Source organism: Oreochromis aureus, linkage group 1, assembly GCF_013358895.1.
Source record: "Oreochromis aureus strain Israel breed Guangdong linkage group 1, ZZ_aureus, whole genome shotgun sequence".
NCBI classification, from domain to species: Eukaryota; Metazoa; Chordata; class Actinopteri; order Cichliformes; family Cichlidae; genus Oreochromis; species Oreochromis aureus.
Genome location: NC_052942.1, coordinates 38,198,035 through 38,217,994, shown reverse-complemented (window position 1 = coordinate 38,217,994; position 19,960 = coordinate 38,198,035). Strand labels below are relative to the sequence as shown.

The window sequence follows — 19,960 nt, the reverse complement described above, 5'->3', positions numbered from 1 at the left end:
GCCGCTGTTCTGTCTCACTTCCTGACAACGTGAGGAAGTCATCGGGAATCCCAAAGCAGTCACTGCAGCCAGACAAATCTATTCGGGTTTTACAGGAAACAGTGTTCACAAAAACAGAGACATGTCTCTCAAGGTGAAGATAAGTTTTTTGATAAATTCAGAGGGAGGCCGTCCATCCATCTGTCAGTCCGTCCATCTGTCCCCACTTTCTCCAAGTCGGGTTGAGGTGTCAGCGGGCTAAATAGGGCATTGCAAATGTACTTCTTCCTGGCTACGATTTGAAGTTTTTCCTGGGGAAACCCTAGGTGTTCCTGGGTGTCTTTCCAGTTGAGCATGCCCAAAAAATTTCAAAGGGAGGCACCGAGAAGGGATCCTGAGCAGGAGTGCCTCAGCTGTCATGTAGCGGCACAAACTCTTTTCCGAGCTCCCCTTCACCCCATCTGTAAGGCTGAGCCCAGCCACCCAAGTGCTGCTTTTATTCCCAACCTTATGCTTGTGGTCGTTACCCAGTATTAACAACCACAGTCAAAGGTTAGAACATACATCAACTGATAAATTCAAAAGCTTCACTTTCCAGATAGGATTTTCATGAGACAGTCTGGTATATAATCTACATTACTGCTGATACCACATAAAGAAAAAACCTTTCATTAAAAACGGTGTAAATCAGGAAACCTCGAAGCACACTATTATTTCAAGTGGAGCATTCACAATGATTACCATCTATGAAGCAACTGGGAATCAATAACTCTGGCCACATTTCCACAGCACGAATCAAGAATTTCTGCTCAAGGATGCTTCTGACAGCTTATGAACATGTGTGATGATGTTGACTGTCTGCAAAAATATTACACAAATCACAATCACCACAATTCAACTGCTATCTTACAAACTATCAGTGCACAGGGTATACAATTCTGGTGGCTGTGGCTTGTATATTAGCAGCTCAAAGACAGCAATACTGTGTGAAGACAACTATTGATATTACATCATTTTTTGACAACAGATTTTTCAATTTTTTATCAAATATTTATTGAAGTATTGTGTACAGACTTTCTAAGACTTGACAAGCAGATGTGAAATGCCTCCAATCTTCTGAGACCATGAAGTCAAGGGATTTGGCATCGAAAATGTGACTTTTTTTCTTGAAATTTACATCTCAAACTCACCAACATACACACAAACACACAACATACAAACATATATATATATATAGACACAAACCTCGGCTGCACTGCTCATGCTCTCCATCCCCTCACTGGCTCGCACCAATAGCAAGTAGCGATGTTGGTCGCTCTCGTAGTCAATAGGGCGCGTCAGGCTGATTTCACCAGTCTCTGCTGAGATGGAGAAGAGACTACTGGGATTGATAAGCAGACTGTAGCTGATTGGTTTCTTCTGGAAGGACACAGCAGGTGTTGCCAAGAAGCTGGAAAGACATGGAGAAAAAGAACACAGTTGACTTCATGTGCAAAATGATCAAGTAGACAAGCCGTTTGAAATAATGAATTCAAAATATGTGTTTTTTATGTTTGAGTAACGAATAGTTTTCCACAGATAAGGCGGCCCTTTTCCTGAAAACGCTAAGAGAGGTATTAGGAGACATGCAGCTATAAAAATGCTAGTATTTGCCCCTGTCATGATTTCTTAGTTCTTTGCATCTTTTTCACACTTACATATTTCAAACATTACAAGAAATTTCAATGTTAGACAAAGATAACCTGAGTAAATATAAAATGCAGTTTTTAAATTATTTCAGTGTATGAAGGGAAAACGCTACCCACATCATCACACAAATCTAAAGAAACTCAAGAACAGATGAGAAACTGAGTCACTTTCACTTCATCTATCAGTGAAAAAAAGGGTTACAGAGCCATTTCTAAGGCTTTAGGACTCCAATGAACCACAATGAGAGCAGTTATCCACAAATGGAGAAAACCTGGAACATGCAAGAGTAACTGGGCTACCAAAATTACTCCAAATAGTACATAGACGACTCATTGAGGAGGACACAAAACAACCCAGAACAACATCTGCAGGCAGATGCAGAACTGCAGGCCTCATTTGCCTCAGTTAAGGTCAGTGTTCATGATTCAGCAATGAGAAAGACACTGGGCAAATATGGCTTCCTGGGAGAGTTCCAGTTAGAAAATCACTGCTTTGTCTGGACGTGGACAACTCGCTGTAATTAATGGAACCAAGAATTTTGCACTTTACCAAAAAACCCAGAAGGACAATTTAGCCAATTTAGTTTCAAAGCTTGACTGGATCCAGGTTATGCAGCAGGACAATGATTTGAAACACTGAGGCAAGTCCAGCTCTGAATGACTCAAAAGAATGAAACAAAATGAAGGTTTTGGAGTGACCTCACCAAACTCTGGACTTAAATTCCATTGAGGTGCTTTGGCATAACCTTACACAGGCCGTTCATGCTTGAAAACAATCCAGCGTGGCTGAACTGAAACAATTCTGCAAAGAACAGTGGGCCAAATTCCTCCACAATGATGTGAAAGACTCGCCAGTTATCACAAATGCTTGATTGCAGTTCTTGTAGCCAAGGGTGGAACAACCAGTTATTAGGTTTAGGGGGTAATTACTTTTTCACACAGGGCCAGGTAGATTTGGATATCTTTTCCCCCTCAATACATGAAATCATTCAAAAACTGCATTCAGTATTTACTCAAGCTATCTTTGACTAATACATGTTTGATGAGCCGAAACATGTAAATGCGAAAAATGTGCCCAAAATCTGGAAACAGGCAATACTTTTTCACACCACTGTATTTATTATAAATGGGCTAATTTCACTGATGAAGGAAGGAGGAAATATGTCAGTCCCAGTAAAGAGACTGCAGGTGAACCCTGAAGCCAAAAAAAGGATATTAGTGCTAATTTGATCAATGAAAGTCAGAACATAAGCTCTTTGTGTGCTTGTTTTATTCTTGCCTTATAGAAAATAATCAGATAATAATCAGAATATGAAAATATGTTTCTATGAGTCTTTTTTAAGCATATTAAAAATCAGAAACTGAAATATTTTATTTCCAGTTGTATTTTTGATCCACTGTAGTTTAGAGTCAGTTGGACTCTGTTAGATCCTGTTTGTCTCTCCCAGGTTGAAAGGGAAATGTCTGAAGTGCCATCTTAAAGTCTGTCCACAGATGTTATATGGACTTTCAGTGAGGCCTTTAGCTGGTTGACTTCAGCATTGTTTTGGCTGCATTTATTCCCAGTTTTGGTAAAAGGTTTGCTGTCGTTTCAGGTCATTTGTTTAGTAGAGAACGTTTTCTCCACGTAACTCTCTGCATGAACTGCACTAACTTGTCCAAAAAATATTGTTTAGATATTTCCTGAATTGTTGGATAATGCTAAACCAGAAATACTGCAGGGCTTTCTGTCATGCTCACAGTGTTTCCTGAGCAGTTTTTCTGTGTGGTGGGGCATGTGATGTGCTGGTCTGGCATACGCCTGAGTAGCATCCTCAAGAATGACGCGTTTTAATGTTGTGGTTGATGGATGTAAATGTCTTGCTGTAGGAGGGGTCTGTTAAGTAGGGGAAGATTAATTACTTGTCTATTTACACACTGAAAAAAGCCTGCTGTGCTGTCTGATAAAACTCAGCTCTCTTAACCCTGTAACACCCAACTCATCAAAAAAATAGTCAGAAAGTTTTTGGAACTCAGATGTTTATTCACCCTTGTAACAAAACCCACAAAACGTTTTTGCTATATCATGTTGTGTATGATATATTTTTATTATATATTTATTTTATTTTATTTTTTTTATCACACTTGATACATTGGGCATTTTTGGCAACTTTTTGTTAACAACAATGTAAATTTTAGACAAAAAAAGAGTTTTGTCCATAACATTTTGAAATTATGGCAAGTATTGATGATGTTGATGAGATAGAGGTCTCAGAAACTGATGTATCAAATATGATACAAAAGGCATTATAGGGTTAAGATACCTTTAGTCCTACCCACTGCCTTAAGTTGGGTTGCAAAGCAGCTTACAGATGCACATTACCTCAAGCCAGGCTAAAGAGACATTAATCGAGAGCCCTTTATAAGTGGATGTTTAGAAGGGTATTAGCTGAGAAAAGCTGATGTTGGCTGGCATCGAGATGAGCTGATCTGCCAGGATTGCAGCTGAGCTCAACTCAACTCAACTCAACTAATGCCACGGTCGACATTTTTTTATTTAAGGATATTATTTAAGTTTATCTAAACATATATTTAGCAAAGCTATATTTTTCATTACTGAGTTGCACAGAAGATAATATTTCTATTTTGTGATTGGTACACTGACTAGTTTAATGCTCACTGATGATGATAGATGATAGAAAAAGTTACAGTCCTATATGGTGCCAGAGAGAGCTTTCTGCTAAGAATGCAACTGCAAAAATGTCGATGACTACCTATTCCTACTGTGTATGTAAATAAATACTCAAAGGTAATCCTCTTACTGTGCTACACATGCTAAAGGCTAAATGAGCACCAGTATGGATTTAGTCTGTAAAACACAAGGATCTAAGATCACAGCCAATAAATAAATAAATAAATAAAAGTGTACACATTAAATGCCCATCATGAATGTGTCTTTTTAGACACAAAGTAATAGTAATATTTATCATGGTAAAGTATAGTAAAAGGAAAACAGCAGATGTGTGTGTGCAGTCAATATCATGTATATTTATTCATGTAGATGCCTAGTAAGGGATTTCAGTGGATGAATGTGTGTAAACTCACGGTTGTCCTTCAGGAGTGTTTTCTGGTATTGCAATAGTGAAGGAGGCATTGGTAAACTGTGGTGGCCGGGGTCCAGCAACCACAGAGACGACAGCAGGAGCACTGCGGCTGCCCAGCCGGTCAGCAGCCACCACTGTCAGCAGGTATTCCCTGTCCCGCTGCAGGGGAAGGCCCGTAGTTCGTACCTGGCCAGTCTTTCTGTCCACTTCAAAACGACCATCACCACCTGCGGATGATTTGTTTGATCATATACAGAAGGGTAATACACCAAAGACAAGATAAGCAAATAAAGCAACGCACAACAACAGAGATCATCCAGTGAAAAGGACCACAGGGCAAAACACTTTGTACAAAAGTTGCTTTCAAAAGTTGTCAGAAATATTTAAGTGCATGCTAAGCATTCACCAATAAAACAAGATGACTGGACAATCAGTATTCAAAGTTGCTGAGAGGAAAATGCAAAAACCACAGGAACTGGGGTGTTAAAATTCATGACCTGTATTCAGAATAACAGGATTCAATAAGACCTTGATCCAAAATATACTGCATTTTTAGAAGTTAAACTTTGAGAGGTGGGATTGAGCATTTAAATTGAAAAGTTTAGCATAGATAGTAACAATAATATGTATGTTTTTTCTTATAATTTTTCAGTCAGTTTATTCCAATTCATCCCCATGAGGAAAATTGCAAAATCATCTTTTTAAACAGATTCTAAAATAGGGACAAGAAATCATTACAAAGCAGACAATAACAAAAGCAATTATTTTGCACAGTGGAAAAAAAAGACAAGACACCGGAGAATTGTGTGCGCATAAAACACCAGCACTGCAGAGGGCAACAGCTCAAAGAGAGTGCATACTTGAGTCTGCACCATGCAGAACATTAAAAAAAAGCACTGATCAAAACAACAAAACATTTTAAATCAAGCAAATGATTTATGCAACCGAGACTTTTGTTTTATTAAAAATGCCAACACCGACAAATGTCTCTTTGTTCAGAGGTTTTGTATATAATTTGTTTACTTTTTTCAGTTTAATTAGTGAAAGGCCAAATGTTCTGCGGTTTGCTGTCTACTACTGAAATCCCTCATAGCTGTTAGCTACGGTGGCCTTGTGAGGTCAAATGCACTGCACCTTCAGAAAACCTGCAAATATGAAAACTGCAAAAGCACACAAAAACACAAGATTCATATAATACTGCAGTTATATGTTTGCTATTAGCAGCTTACTGTTAGCTTGTCACTTCCATAGCTCTTCCGTCACATTATTGTCTCCCTGTTTTGTGATTTTTGTGACGCTGTAAACAGTCAACCTGTTTCTTTAACACACTATGCAGGTAAAAAAGAAGAAGCAATTTAGCTTACCGTCGGACAAAAAGTACTCCACTTCACCATTGTTGCCTTCGTCTCCATCCTCAGCAAAGAGCTTGTAGACCAGTGAACCTGCAGAGGCATCAGGGGAAACCACAGCAAGGTAGGGAGCAGGAACCATGCTCCATTCTGGGATGTTGTCATTTACATCCGTCACTGTTAACTCCACTCTGACCAAGTACCACTCTGGACCTAAAGAACGAGGAAAACAAGAAGGCAGTTTTAGTTGAAGTCAAATACTAGGTTTAAAATATGCAGTGGAGTATTTCCATAACCTAAGAAGCTCCCTGTAACGAACAAAGGGCAACAAGCATAAACATATATTTATGTAATTTATTTGCCCTTGTTTCATTGCAGCGCAGTGTCTCAGCTGCGTTTTGCACTCAGCTATGGTTGCGCAAACCTCTACTGTCACTGTGTGTGTGTGTGTCTGTGTGTGAGAGAGGTATGGGTAGCGATGACCATGGAGAGGAACAGCAGAAGACAGACTGGAGAGAAGAAGAGTGTTTCTTCAGTTTATGACAACTCATTATCCTGGTGTAAGTGTGATGACGCCCTCTAGCAAGTGTTAATTAATCAAAAACCAACCTCTGGGGCTGAAAGATTTGCCAAAAAATGTGCCAAAAACTGCAGTACAATGAGTGACCACTTGAGGGTGACTCCAACACCGAGTCCATCTCCATAGACTCCCATGTTAAAATGCCCAACTTACAGTAACAGCATTAAAAGCAAGTATACAGGTCGGTACAGAAAACAGTTTCTGGCTCTAGAGATAGATTACTACAGCAATTTATTTATTTGGATACTGATAAAGTTTTGATTGTCAGATGAGCTAACATAGACGGCAGAACCAGGTAGCTGTCCGCTGGGTCTCACCTCCAGTGAACTGGTACTCTGGTTGTGGTGATTTTTGGAGCATTTTTAACAGAAGTATGTGACAAATAATATAATTTGCTGTGGGGTACAGAGCATTCAAAAAGGATGTGCTTCAGTACTGGAGAGTGAAACCGAGCCTGTTACTTAGCACTAATTAGCAGGTAGCTGTGCCACATGCAGTTTATGATTGCAGCTTGCAATGTTATTGATAGCTGAATGATTTAAAATGATCACACTGAGGCTCTGTCTCTCTCATATATGTACATGTATATATAAAACAAAAGAAGGGCAGACATCAGCTGACCTCATTACCCATCTGTTAGCCTAGATAAAACACTAAAGACTAAAAGTGAGAAACACACAAAAAGATGAATAATTGAGCATTATAAAATCTTTTCAGAGCTAGTCTCATTTTATTTCATTTTTTTGTTGGTTAAATTTACATATTGTAATTTACTGCTTTTAGGTTCATGTTTCATGTAGTCTTACACCACGAAGGTTCCTTCATTAGTATGTATTTATTTAGTTCATTTCTGTCTCCTGACTCCTGCTCTTTTCTTTCATAGCCACTGACTCCAAAGAAAATCAGACATTCAGCCTTCTGTTTTACCAACCACTAATAACTCTGATGCAAACACAGTTGTCTTTCCAATAAGTGCTGCAGACTAACTGGCTAAGGTCAAATTCGATCAATTTCACTTTATCAATTTGGACAATTGAGCGCCAAAGGTGCCAAAAATAAATTGATTAAATGATTTGTTATTTAACTAGAATCACACAATATGCACAATTTATTAAATGTATAATTAAATGTCATTACTTACTTAAAGTATGAATCATGTTATGTAAAAACACTAAAGTAAACTCATTATTAACTTAATTTAATAAGGTTCTTGTATATAGTCAGTAAGGCAGATCTGTGTTCACTGATCTGCTTTCTTGGTGTTAAGGCTGTTAGGTTATGTCCACTTTCCTACGCTGTTAAGTTCTATTCTGTCAACATCACTCTAGCTCATTCATTTTCTTGCCCAACTTCTGCTGACCAGCATGTTGATGCGCTTAATGGAAATCCAGAAGATTGATATCCAGAAATCATCATATGTATTTTTAGGATTTATTCAAATTGAATTCATCTTTTTCTACTTTTTTTTTAATAAAACAAACATAAAAGGTATAGATTAATCAGTAATGCTTAACTCTCTGTACTGGTGAACAGTTCTTTACCGCCTTCTTCAAAATTAGTCCAGATTTTATGTTTAAAAAAAAACTATTTCAACTTAATGGTCATTTATAGCAGAACATCTTGCACAAGTTCTTATAAACATCTATACACAGTCTCAAGTTAGCACTGATTTCTCTATATGTTGCTAAGAAAATGAGAAACAGGTGCATCTAATTATTAAAATATATGTGGACACATTTATGGACATGTAAGGCAAAAACAACTTTTGTTATGACCACTTTAATTCTTCAAATGTTCTTTGGATGTTTCTGCCTTTTGTTCTGTTCTCTGTCACAATGACCTCACACAGCTTGAATAATATTGAGGTCAAGGCATTGGCCAATCCATGGCTGTGTATCCAAGTACGGTATGCTTTTACTGCATTGAAGCGTGTTTGGTATCATCGTCATGTTGAAAAATGAAGCTGTCACCAAAGAGATGGTTTTGGATGATTGATCAAAATCTGATGGCATTTTTTCTGTTCTCGTAATTCTTTAAATTTTGAAATGCTCCCAAACATCACTAACCAAAATGAAGATCCAAACAATTCAATTCAATTTTATTTGTAATCATGACCAAGCCTCCAAAGCAGGCAGACTCTCACTGGTATACCTCTCTCCTGACCTCCTCTGCACATACTGATGACAATTTGACACAAAAATGTCACAATTTGGATTCATTACTCAATGAGACTTGTTGCCACTCATTTTCAATCCTGTTCTTGTCTAATCTGAAATATCTCAGCCTCATCTCTTTGTTTTATTTCCTCAATAGAGACTTCTTCATAGACACCCCATAGAATTATAAACTATTTTTATTGTAGATACAGTTATAATTAAGAGGTTAAAAGCTTATACATTTCAGATTGGTGTAACTAAGGCTTAAGCAAAAGCCATGTTCAGACACATATATCAAACAAATAAATACAAAAATCATCTTATTCAGTTACACTTTCTTATATTAAGCTATCATCTCCCTCTGTTCCCTTCTTGCATGTCCCATTTGAACAACAGACAATGGAAATGTAATCCAAAAGAAACTGCAGAGGCCATCTCCTCATTTCAACTAGTAATCATAATCAGTGCCGTGCAATCTGCATCCACAGTAAACAGCAATCATAGTGACAGTGGTAAAACACAGCGAGGTCCCATACAGTCCTCATCAATACACCCACCCTTCCACCCACAAACGCACAGCACACATCAGTGCTAGCTGGTCACAGCAGGGAAGCAGAGGAGTAATTTCAGGGCTGGAGCCAGAGACTTGCTCTCATTTGTGTCAGCTTTGATACCTGCTGTAAAAAAAAAATTCAAATTCCTATTTGGCGTCACAAAAACAAGTAGCGAGGTGAGAAAAGTCCTTTGCGTGTATGACTGTGCACCGAATAATGCAAAGTGGACAGACAGAAGATCTAGAGAAAAAGACATTAAGATCTAAATATATTTTCAGAACGAGAGGCTGCAATCAAGCAATATATAGAGCACAGCAGGAAAAAGCAGCAAGAAAATAAGAGCCGAGTGTCGCATGAACAGGATTAAGAGTGAAGCGCAGAGACTGAAAAATGACCCTGCGGTTGTTATAGAAACAGCAGAACAACGAAAGTGGAAGATGGAAGAATTAAGAAGAGACAGAAAAAAGAAAAGTACGAAAAAGCAATTGCATAAATCAGTGGCATTAGAGATGACGGAGGGTGTTACAAAGAAAAACATAAGAAGACATCAAAAGAAGACAGAAGAGCAGAATCAAAAATATATAGCATACCACTTGACTTTGTGGTTCAATCAGTGTATTTGTTGATAATCTCCCTCTCTTCCTTCGTCTTTGAGGCCATAACAGATTCAAAATTAATTGGAAAAAGGACAATGCAGCTTTGAGAAAAAGGGATAGCACATCCAAGACAATAAATCACCAGGCTAATATACAGAGCATTGTGCCAGAATGCATCTTACACATGCACACGCCTTTCTCACTAATAACAATCATCAGTGGATTAGTGGCTAAAGGAGAACCTTGGGAGATACAGCATGGTGCTATTGCCATCCCCTTCACTAATGCATCTTAGTGAATCTAATGACATGCTGCAATCCCTAGAAACAGTGGGACCTGCAATTACTAACAGTGCCATAGAAGGCTTTTCCATGCCCACCAACCTAGTCCAAGCATTTCTAAATTTCATTCTGCCACAGTGCTTTCATCTCATCTTGTTCTCAGACCACATACAGAATATGTAGAGTCAATCACCCCCTAATGAAAAATGGTAGCTGTGTTTGTCTTCTGATCATAACACGACTCAATTAACATGAACCAAAATCAGTAACTGTGGTCAAAGTTGAACAAAAGTCGCAATTCCCTGCTGTAATGTCATGCAGCCTTTTTCACAATTTGACTTTTGAAGCTTAAAAAGGAGAAGAAAAAAACCCCCAAAACACAAAAAAAACAGACAAATTGTCATACAGAAGAAAAGGCAAAAACAGCATCATTAGTGATGGCTCCATTAAAAAATGGACTGAAATTCGTACTAATGTTATGTCTGTGGCAAGTTAAAGTTACCCCGACACTCACTTAATATTTACAGACAAAAAATATCCAAAGATAAAATTCCTGTGCTATTATTTTTGTGAAGAATAGAAATATTTTACTGCTATTATTTGCTGCTATTTTTATAATCATCATTAACATTTCAGTATTAATAGTGATGTTGCATTTAGATGCATTCAGATGTTCAAATATATGGTTATAGTCTTTATTACAGGTCCAGTAAGAACCACTTTAAACTGTTGAGTTGAATCTATAAACCGAAATGAGACAGAAGTTATAGGCTTTTGAAGTTGCAGGTTTTGCAGAAGTGAAACCGAAAGCAGAGTGAGTGCAAGCCAAAGAGTAGGGTGTTTATTATGCATTTATCTTTGATTTAAGCTTTTAGTAGAGGCTTTTGATTAAAACATTTATTCAGTAGATTACATATATAGTTCCAGTTAGGTTATTATATGTAAGGATGAGCCTCTGTTCTGGTGAAAGGTCAGAAGTGTAACGGGTGAGATGTGAGAGCATTTAAGGGCGAGACATATACAGACACAAATAGTGAGAGGTCATGACACGTCACGCAGTACACAGCATGCATGCAGCGCCCCCGCGTGTGTACACACACACACACACACATAGTAGATCTATTTTGGTAGGGCAGAAGTGAAGATGTATTTTTGCTGCAAATGCAGAATTGTGCCGACGTACTTAGAGGAAGTGCAACAGATGTCCTAGGAGATAAGCGACAGCGAAGACGAGCTGAGGGGAAGCACCGACCCGAAGACAATGTTCTTTAAAACTATGTTAAAGGTTGTTGACAGAACATTTGTGGTTTTGAGTTGACGTATGCTTTGTTTAAATCTGCCTAGCAACAGAAAAGGGGGCTGTACTATCTTAACCCTATAAAACTGTTGTCTGAATATGGTAAAGACAGTTCAACACTGATTGGGTTGTTGGACTCACACATGTGTTCATTAAAATGTCGTCTAATTGCACACTGGACCGGATCTGTGGTTATTTATGGATTCCTCTCTCAACATTGAACCCTAACATTTTCAAAGTTCGATCACTGCTAATGAGTGCAGACTGCCACTCTCTCATGCCTTTTGAGAGTGTGGACATCTGTTGCGTCAGTCCGTGATATGATTCAGGTCGAGCTCCACCGATTGAGGACTTTTACGGTTGATTCACATATACAGATACTGAGTTTACTGTGTAGTTAGCTGGTAGTCAGCAGGTTGTTTTTGTGGCGCTGGAAACACATGTTGCCAACTGGGAAGTTTCAGAATGCACTCTGGTGGACAGACTATGGAACATCAAAACTCATAACACAATGAAAGGATGGTTAAAATTATTAAAATTGTTCCTTGCAAATGCCAACACTAATATATCAGCAACTAGCTAATACTGGTCAGGTGGGGCAAACTGAAGAGTTAAACTAGTTCATGTGCTGGAGCCATGAGCTCACGTAGGCTAAAGAGCAGAACAAGAACTACCATCATCAGCTGCAGTCGAGAAACTCACTGCTCACAGTATTAATCTGTAAATACAATGAATAATGAATGAACATGAATACATGTATCCTGTCTTGCTTCTACCGTCTTTCATTCCCCTCCTCTCCAGAGCATACCTCCACCTCTAAAGGCTCTCTTCCACTTCCTCCCTATTCTATTTACAGATCACAGTGTTGTCTGCAAACACTATAGTCCAAAGAGACTCTTGCTTGTCTTCATCTTAACCTGACCATCATCATTACAAACAAGCAGAGCCACACATCACACCGCACCTTAAACCATCTGTTACTCCTACCACACACGTCACCACTGTCTGTCTGTCCTCATACATGTCCTGCACCACCCTCACATACTACCACTACCACAGTTCCAAGATTGGCACCCAATCTTATGCTTTCACTAGATCTGCATGTTTTATTTGGCCAAGATTTTATACCAGATGCCCTTCCTGATGCAACACTTCCCATTTATCCAAGGTTGGGACTAACACCAGAACTACACTGGTGTGTGCCTCCAACCCTTGATGAGTTATTTTCAAAAGAGGCAAATAATGAATTTACAAGTAACCTTAACAGCAGATCAAATGATGACAATATCTAACACTCTAAATATTCACAGATTTGGACTCTTCATCCTGTTCTGGCAGATTCTGGTACAAAGGACTAAGAAAAAAAACTTTTAGTCCTTCTTATTATTGTTGAAAACAGATGATGGAGCATTCTCAGAGATGGCCATACAGATACCTTTGCAATACTGCTCCAATGCCTACCACCATTGCAAAGACCAGGTGGCTTTCCGTTTAAAAACACTGGGTTGTAATAGGCTAATGAGTAGGCAGGTTTTGTTACTTCCTGATCTAGTAGATATAATGCCAACTGAATGTGGGCACTGTGAGAAAATAATTTTTCAGACTCACACCACGGTTTTCACTCTCTGAGTAAAGTGCTTGCAGTGTAGAGACTGGCTATTACGTAGATATAGAGCAGTACAGAAAGACTAGCAGCCAGAGGTGGAAAACATACGGCGAAATAAAAAAAAGAAGGGATCACATTAAGATCTGCTTTATTTGAGGATGACCTGATCACTTAAATATGCCATGATCGGCCTCAATGCTCATCCTTGGGATCAACTTGGGACATGTATGAAATTTCTGTTGCGAAATTGCTTTGCAGCGGGGTGCATTATGAAGTCAATTACATGAAAAAATTACACCAATTCACTGCAAAGAACATGTCTTCGGCACATCAACTTACCAAGGATAAACAGTACATCACGGGAACCAAACTGTCATAATAAAATGTCTCCAAAAGCCTTTAATATCTCTGTGAAACAAGAACACAGTTATGACTCATATGACGCCTTAAAGTGCCAAGGTACAGCGCCAGCCAGAGATGCTTTTTTAAGTGGATATGATGCAACTGATTAATCAGTTTAAGTCTATATGTAAATATGTTACATCACTACATAAATGACTGAGCTTGGAGATGTCAATATGAATGTGAAGGTACTTAATTTAACAGCCGAAGAATAAAAGAGAGCCCTCCTTTCTCGTCTGCACTCCTCCGTTGACCTCAATCAGCACCTTCCTAACTCTGCTACCTCATTTTCTCCGTATCCTTCTCCCCCTCCTGCTCTACATTATGCTGACAGTACTGATAGCATAATATGGAGTTTACCCCTCCTCTCGCTCTCGCTTTCTCTCATTTAGTACTAACATGCTGAACTAACTACTCCAGCCTTCAACCCACTGAAGAAAAGAGTTTTGGTGTACCTGTGAGTGTGTGTCTGCACGCATGAGTGCTGTGGCTTCACATCTTTGAAAAAAAGAAGAGACAAATGGAGTGAGACAAAAAAATAGGCAAGAAAAAGGAAAGGAGAAACAGATTGAGAGGGACTAAGAAAGCAAGACAGAAAAAAACGAAGTAACTGAAAGGAAGGCCAGTTAATTAAATGTCCTCCGAGGATTACAAAAGGCTATTTGCTCTCACTGGTAACTGTTCCATCCATAATCTCCTTGAATGGAAAGCTGTTGCCATCTTAGTGACTTTTTCAAATTTTTGCACAAAAATGCCAATTAAAGCCAGGGATGAGAGACAGAGACAGAGCAAGACAGTGAGGAAAATCACGCTTTAGTTCTTACACTAATTGCAAATGATACAAATGGTTAGCCAATAGTTTCGCTGTTTATTCTTCCAGCAAAGCTACTCATAATTGAAAATCTTCACACTGCCAATACTGAGCTCAAACAAATGCACACATGAGCTTGCACGAACATTTAGAGTGACTACACATTCAGACAAGTGCAACAGCTAATTTGAAAACCAATGCTATTATCTAATGCTGGCCAATGTCAGTTGGAATCAATATCACAGTTAATTTTACATCAATAAAAATAGATTAAAAATATGTTGCTGCACTAATGTTCTGGCAATTGATCAGAATTTACAACCCAATGAAAATTTCCCCCAAACTCTATAAATGGCACTTTAGCATCTTTGAACTTACTGCTTTAGTTTTATGGCTTTAATTTAATACATTTACTGGTTAGGTTTCGTCTCACTGATCTTATCAGCAATGTGCATCCGAGCAAACATCTGTTCCGAGAAACCCACACTTTCTCCTCAGTGACCATAATCTGAAAGAAATATATAAAGGCAAAGATAACGCCAAGACCGAACTGAAACTGAAACACATTAACGCATTTATCTAACCTAAATGTAAATACAATTGCAAACATTATACACAGACTCTTATAACAAATGTATGGCTTTGTTACCTATGGAGAGTGATAAACATGTATATAAGGGGGACATAATTATCCTTTTATGCAGTCTGATGCCATCAAAATCCAGGTCAAGACTGTTAATTTTACAGTACTCGATACAGTTATAGATCCAGAGGGTAGATTCCTAATTATTAAATTATCAATACTTAACAAAAAGCTATGTATTGTAAGTATATATGGTCCAAATGTTGATGAATCCTCATTCTTCCACTGATTTTTTAGTGCACTCTCTGAGCACCTAGTTTGCACACTTATTCTTGGGGGCGACCTCAACCTGGGACTAAATGAAGAAATGGGTAGGCTCAACACAACAGGAACTCAGCGCAATTGGCAGTCCACAAATTTAATCAAACAGTATATGAGCGACTATGGCCTTTGCGATGCATGGCGCTCCCTTCACCCCCACTTTTTCTTCATCTACTAACAAATGTATTTGTCAAATTGCATTTTGGGAAACTGTAATCCCTTTTTGCTTGCCAAAGAGTCTTTACCTTCTTTCAACCTGCATAAACATGATCCGCCAGTAGCATGTGGGCTATAAACGGACTACAAACAGATAATTGAAATCTTATCCTCTTCCTTTAGATTCTGGAAATTCATATGCAGCCATCTGTTCATAGAGATTATCCATCCTGTGGTCAAATTGTTTTTCAGGTTACTGAAGAAATAATTGGTGTTCATTACCCACAGCAAGGCCAGTGTAAAGATATTTGTCACACACTATAGAGAGGCCTTTGTGTTTTTTAATGAACCCTGTGCTGGGTGAGGTCTCAGTATTTCAGAGAGGTCTGAAAGGTTACGCTCAGAGCCTTTTTGGGGCAGAATAACCTGACCGAGTCTTCTATTTCAAGTCTCATTTTATGCCACTGCAGAGTCCTCAAAGATGGCCTGGCTGCTCATTACCTAATTTAACAGATAGTACAGAACATCACAGTGTCTCTTTATCTGGAAGTAAGAGTAAACTTAAAAGGTGATATAAATAAAACTCGCTGCGAAAGGATACACTTTGGAACTGACAACTATACCATCTGTAACATGTATTCTCACCTATGGTCTTCATACGTTCAGCTTTTGTATAATTAATGCATTCATATTTTACATTTCACACCTGAAAGGTTACTGCTACATGGGTGAAGAGCTTTTCTCACTATAGTTCCATAACAAACCATAAATCAAATTAAGTTAGTTAAAGAGTTCAAAGGGTTGTTTCAATGAATTTTCCATTAAGTACACAAGCTTAGCATTATCCTCCCAAAGCCAATAATTGGTCAATCCCTTCCTGAGATTACTCTACTTACCATCTGGATCTAAGACTGTCTTACCAACTGTGATACCAGCTATTGTTTACAACCTACTCTCTATTGCTCCAGTTAGAAGGGATTAGTCTTGATACCTCAGGTGACGCAAACCTCGGAGCACAATAGGAAGACCATGTGTCCCCTATTTAAAAGTCTACTAATTAGCCTACTAAATCCTTTAATTAACTTAAGGGTAGACAAGTTCAAGCCAAAACACTGGATGCGTGCAGATGTTTGTGTGTGTTTAAGCGTCAGAGCTCGATTTACAGTTCAGCTGAGGTAATGTCTGTGATCTTTGGCTTTATTAAGTCCTATTAAGGTGCACTGGGATTCAGAAGGTATTACAACCTTCAGCCTCTTGTCTCTCTTGCATCTTGCCTTCACTTCACCATTTAGCACAAAAAATGGACGGATATCACAGTCACTGCATTTATTCGGTAAAAGTTTAAGCAGCAGCTGTTCAGACAGAGCCAAGTGCTCGGAGGAAAGCTTGCTAATGCAGTTGCCGTCGGTCCCAAACACACAGCTCAAGCCTCATGTTATCCCAGTTATTTTTGCTAAAAGCAAAATGTCAGCTGACAGAGAAAATCTTAACCCTAGCCCCAAACCAAAGCAGTGTCTTTTTCCTTACCCCAGACCTTACTTAACCAAAGTTTTGCCTTTTGTTTGTACAGTTTCTTGAAAATGAATTTCCTTTTTGTCTAAAATGGAAACATATTTATGAGAGTAAGAGAATAAAAAAAAATTCAGGGGTAAACTTTAGCTAAAGGTTTGGTTATAACAGCAGTAACTGGAGCAGGTGGTGCTTTCACGTGAAATTAACAAAAAGCTGAAATTAACACAGGCAAAAACCCCAAAACAAAACAAACAAACAAACAAACAAAACAGGGACAATTTATAGCACATCTCTGGAATTCTGTCCGTGTCTTTTGAATTTGTGTGTTTTGGGGGTAATTTCCATGTAAGGATATTGTGAGATCTGTGCTATTTTCTATTGTTTTTGTGATAACTTTGTCCTTCTCTGCAGCAGGGGCTCCTCATGAATTGTATAAAAGATGGATGTAACTTCCAGGTCTGAAAAGTGAAGCCAACCTGCAGGTGCCCTAAACCTGCATTCTTTTTCATGGCCACCAGGGGGGAATACTTGTGGGGGCGAGAAGATTTTCAGACCTATAGAAGTCTGGTGGACTTGTAATTGAAAGTTATTAGCCAATGAGCGTATGATTTCACAGTCTAATTTGCACCTTGTTCGCCAAATCGTGGTTTCAAAAACCAAGATGGCCACAGCGAAATACTCATCTTGAGGCTTCAAAAGGGAACTTGTCATGTCACAACAGCTGCTTTCATCTTTGATCCTTTCATTGGACGGACAAGAGCACAAACATGAAAATTAGCCAACAGATCAGTTGCTTTTGACACTGCGCCCTGCTGACAGCAAACGGCTACAACTTCTTTAGAGCAGTCCACAAATCTCTTTGCAAGCTCCTTCAAAAGTATACCACAGAGGTACCTTTGACTGTATGTTGGTCCCATGCAGAGCCTGTGCCTTATTGGGTTTTTTATATCGCTCCTCTTCCCCTCTATCTGGAAGCATTAGCTTCTGTGTGATACTCTTTTGTACCTCATTACCTTAATGTTCAACATAATTAGCTATAAAATACTTTTTTGCCTTGCACATCTTTTCCAGTATTTTAATTCACCTATCAAAAACTTTATTTATTTATTTATGTTTTAGCTTTTTTATATGTTGATGGCAACAAAATCAAAATAAGCAGATATTTAATTTCAAGTCAATCCTAAGTCCTTGACCCGAGTCTCACTGACACGGTTCTGCAGGATGTGGTGGGCCAACACCTTACTAAGTGACTGAACGGGAGAATCAACTGCTGTCATCAACCTAATCTATCATTTCCCTTGAAGACACACCATAAAGTCAGTAAATGAGTTTTCAAGCCCCTAAGCGACTTAATTTATATCTGAAGTACTGCTATTTCAGCAGACAAGGTTTTAATATAGCCTGGCCCTACTGCAGAACTTCAGTCAAAGACAATGCATGTCCTCTGCTCGCCATCACTCAACGCAAACCTGCTTCCCAGTTGTCACTAAATCAACCATTTCATTAAACAGACCTGCCTTGGATCCATGCTCAGCAGAGACCAAAACAAAAACAAGCACTTTCTTTTTCCTTTGCTTTTGTTTATGTCTGAATTCCAACATCAATAAAGACTTGCCATTATCCATTTTCTTAAGCTTGTCCGGGGAAACGTCGAGATGTTCCCAGAGCAGCTGTGGGAAACAATCTCTCCAACCTGTCCTGGGTCGGCCTCCTCCAGGTAGGACATGCACAGAACTCCTCACCCAGAAGGCGTCTGGGAGGCATCCTAGTCAGATGCCCAAACTACCTCAACTGGCTCCTTTCAGTGTAAAGGAGTACGAGCTCTACTCTGAGCCCCTCTCAGATGGCTGAACTTCTCACCCTCAGAGCCCAGAATAATAAACAGAATTCAATTTCAATGGGCAGTCTGAAAAGTTTCCACAGGATAATCCACTGAGCATAATTTATAAATTTGACAGGTAATATATTATTTTCCCCTACATATCCTGTAGTCATCAGCAAAAGAGACGAGCGGTTTCATCTATACAATCTATAGCAGTCTTCGAGCATGTGGCTTAATTTGAAAGCTGTTAAAGCAAACGAATTTTAAATGAAAACAAATTGGGCAATTACTATTCATTTTTTCCACAAATAGGACTTTGTCATGCCGACAGTTAACTATTACATCTATTACACTATTACAAGGTATTGATCATTTTCTTGATAAATCAATTAATTACTCAACTACTACAATCACAGAAATAATAAAATGACTATTATAAATTTACACAGAGAGCTAAAAGAGCAGCTCCCACCCCAAAGGTTTACAATTAATTACACATAAAGTGCAAAAAACACAAAAAATATGAATTTATTATCAAAGTACTTGCCATCTAATCCATTAATGAACTCACCATTGCAAATCCATTTTGTCTGGAGATAATTTTGTGTTTTTCTCTGTAAATTAAGAGTGGAAATCAAGATGCTGCATGGATCATGTGGATTCCAATTAAAATGGCAACAGAAGACTTCTGATAGCCACGTGTTATACAGACATTATAATCCATCCTTCCATCTGTCTTCCTGGTTCACCATGTGTGGCTGTAGACTTTTTGTTTTTTGGTCTTTGGGCAAAGCGAGAGAACAGAAATTTGGAGGACGAGCTACATATTTCCATATTCTCTCTCTGCACTGGTTCTCCTGTCAAGTTCTCTCTGCTGATTACAGAAAATGGGAGTTAATCGTTTCATCTCTCATCTACACTCAGTTCCAGCAGTTGCAGAAGGCTAGTGGAGGGGGCCGGGAGTCTCACAGATAATGAGAGATAAAACCATGATGGATCTGGCAACCCACTTGTTTGGGCTCACTGGGAATGGCAGTTGAAAGCGTACTCTATGAAAATATGGACTCCAGTCCAAAACCTTGAGGCTGGCTTAGTTCCATCTGTGAGAAAAATAAATGGAGAGGGAGAGCAGAGGAAAGAATAGCAGAAAAAGGAAGAAAAACTGGGAGACAGCTCAAGTGAGA

General features: G+C 38.7%; 1 protein-coding gene across 1 annotated transcript in view; it reads right to left on the bottom strand.

Annotated features, from left to right (window-relative positions):
- Positions 1-19,960, bottom strand: part of LOC120441124 (neural-cadherin-like) — a 370,842-nt gene that overhangs the window by 256,018 nt on the left and 94,864 nt on the right. Inside the window, exons 5-7 of the mRNA XM_039614938.1 lie at positions 6,115-6,312; positions 4,752-4,977; positions 1,225-1,429 (exon numbers count right to left, since the gene is read on the bottom strand). Of these exons, the coding sequence (XP_039470872.1) occupies positions 1,225-1,429; positions 4,752-4,977; positions 6,115-6,312 (629 nt within the window). The remainder of the gene's footprint in view (positions 1-1,224; positions 1,430-4,751; positions 4,978-6,114; positions 6,313-19,960) is intronic.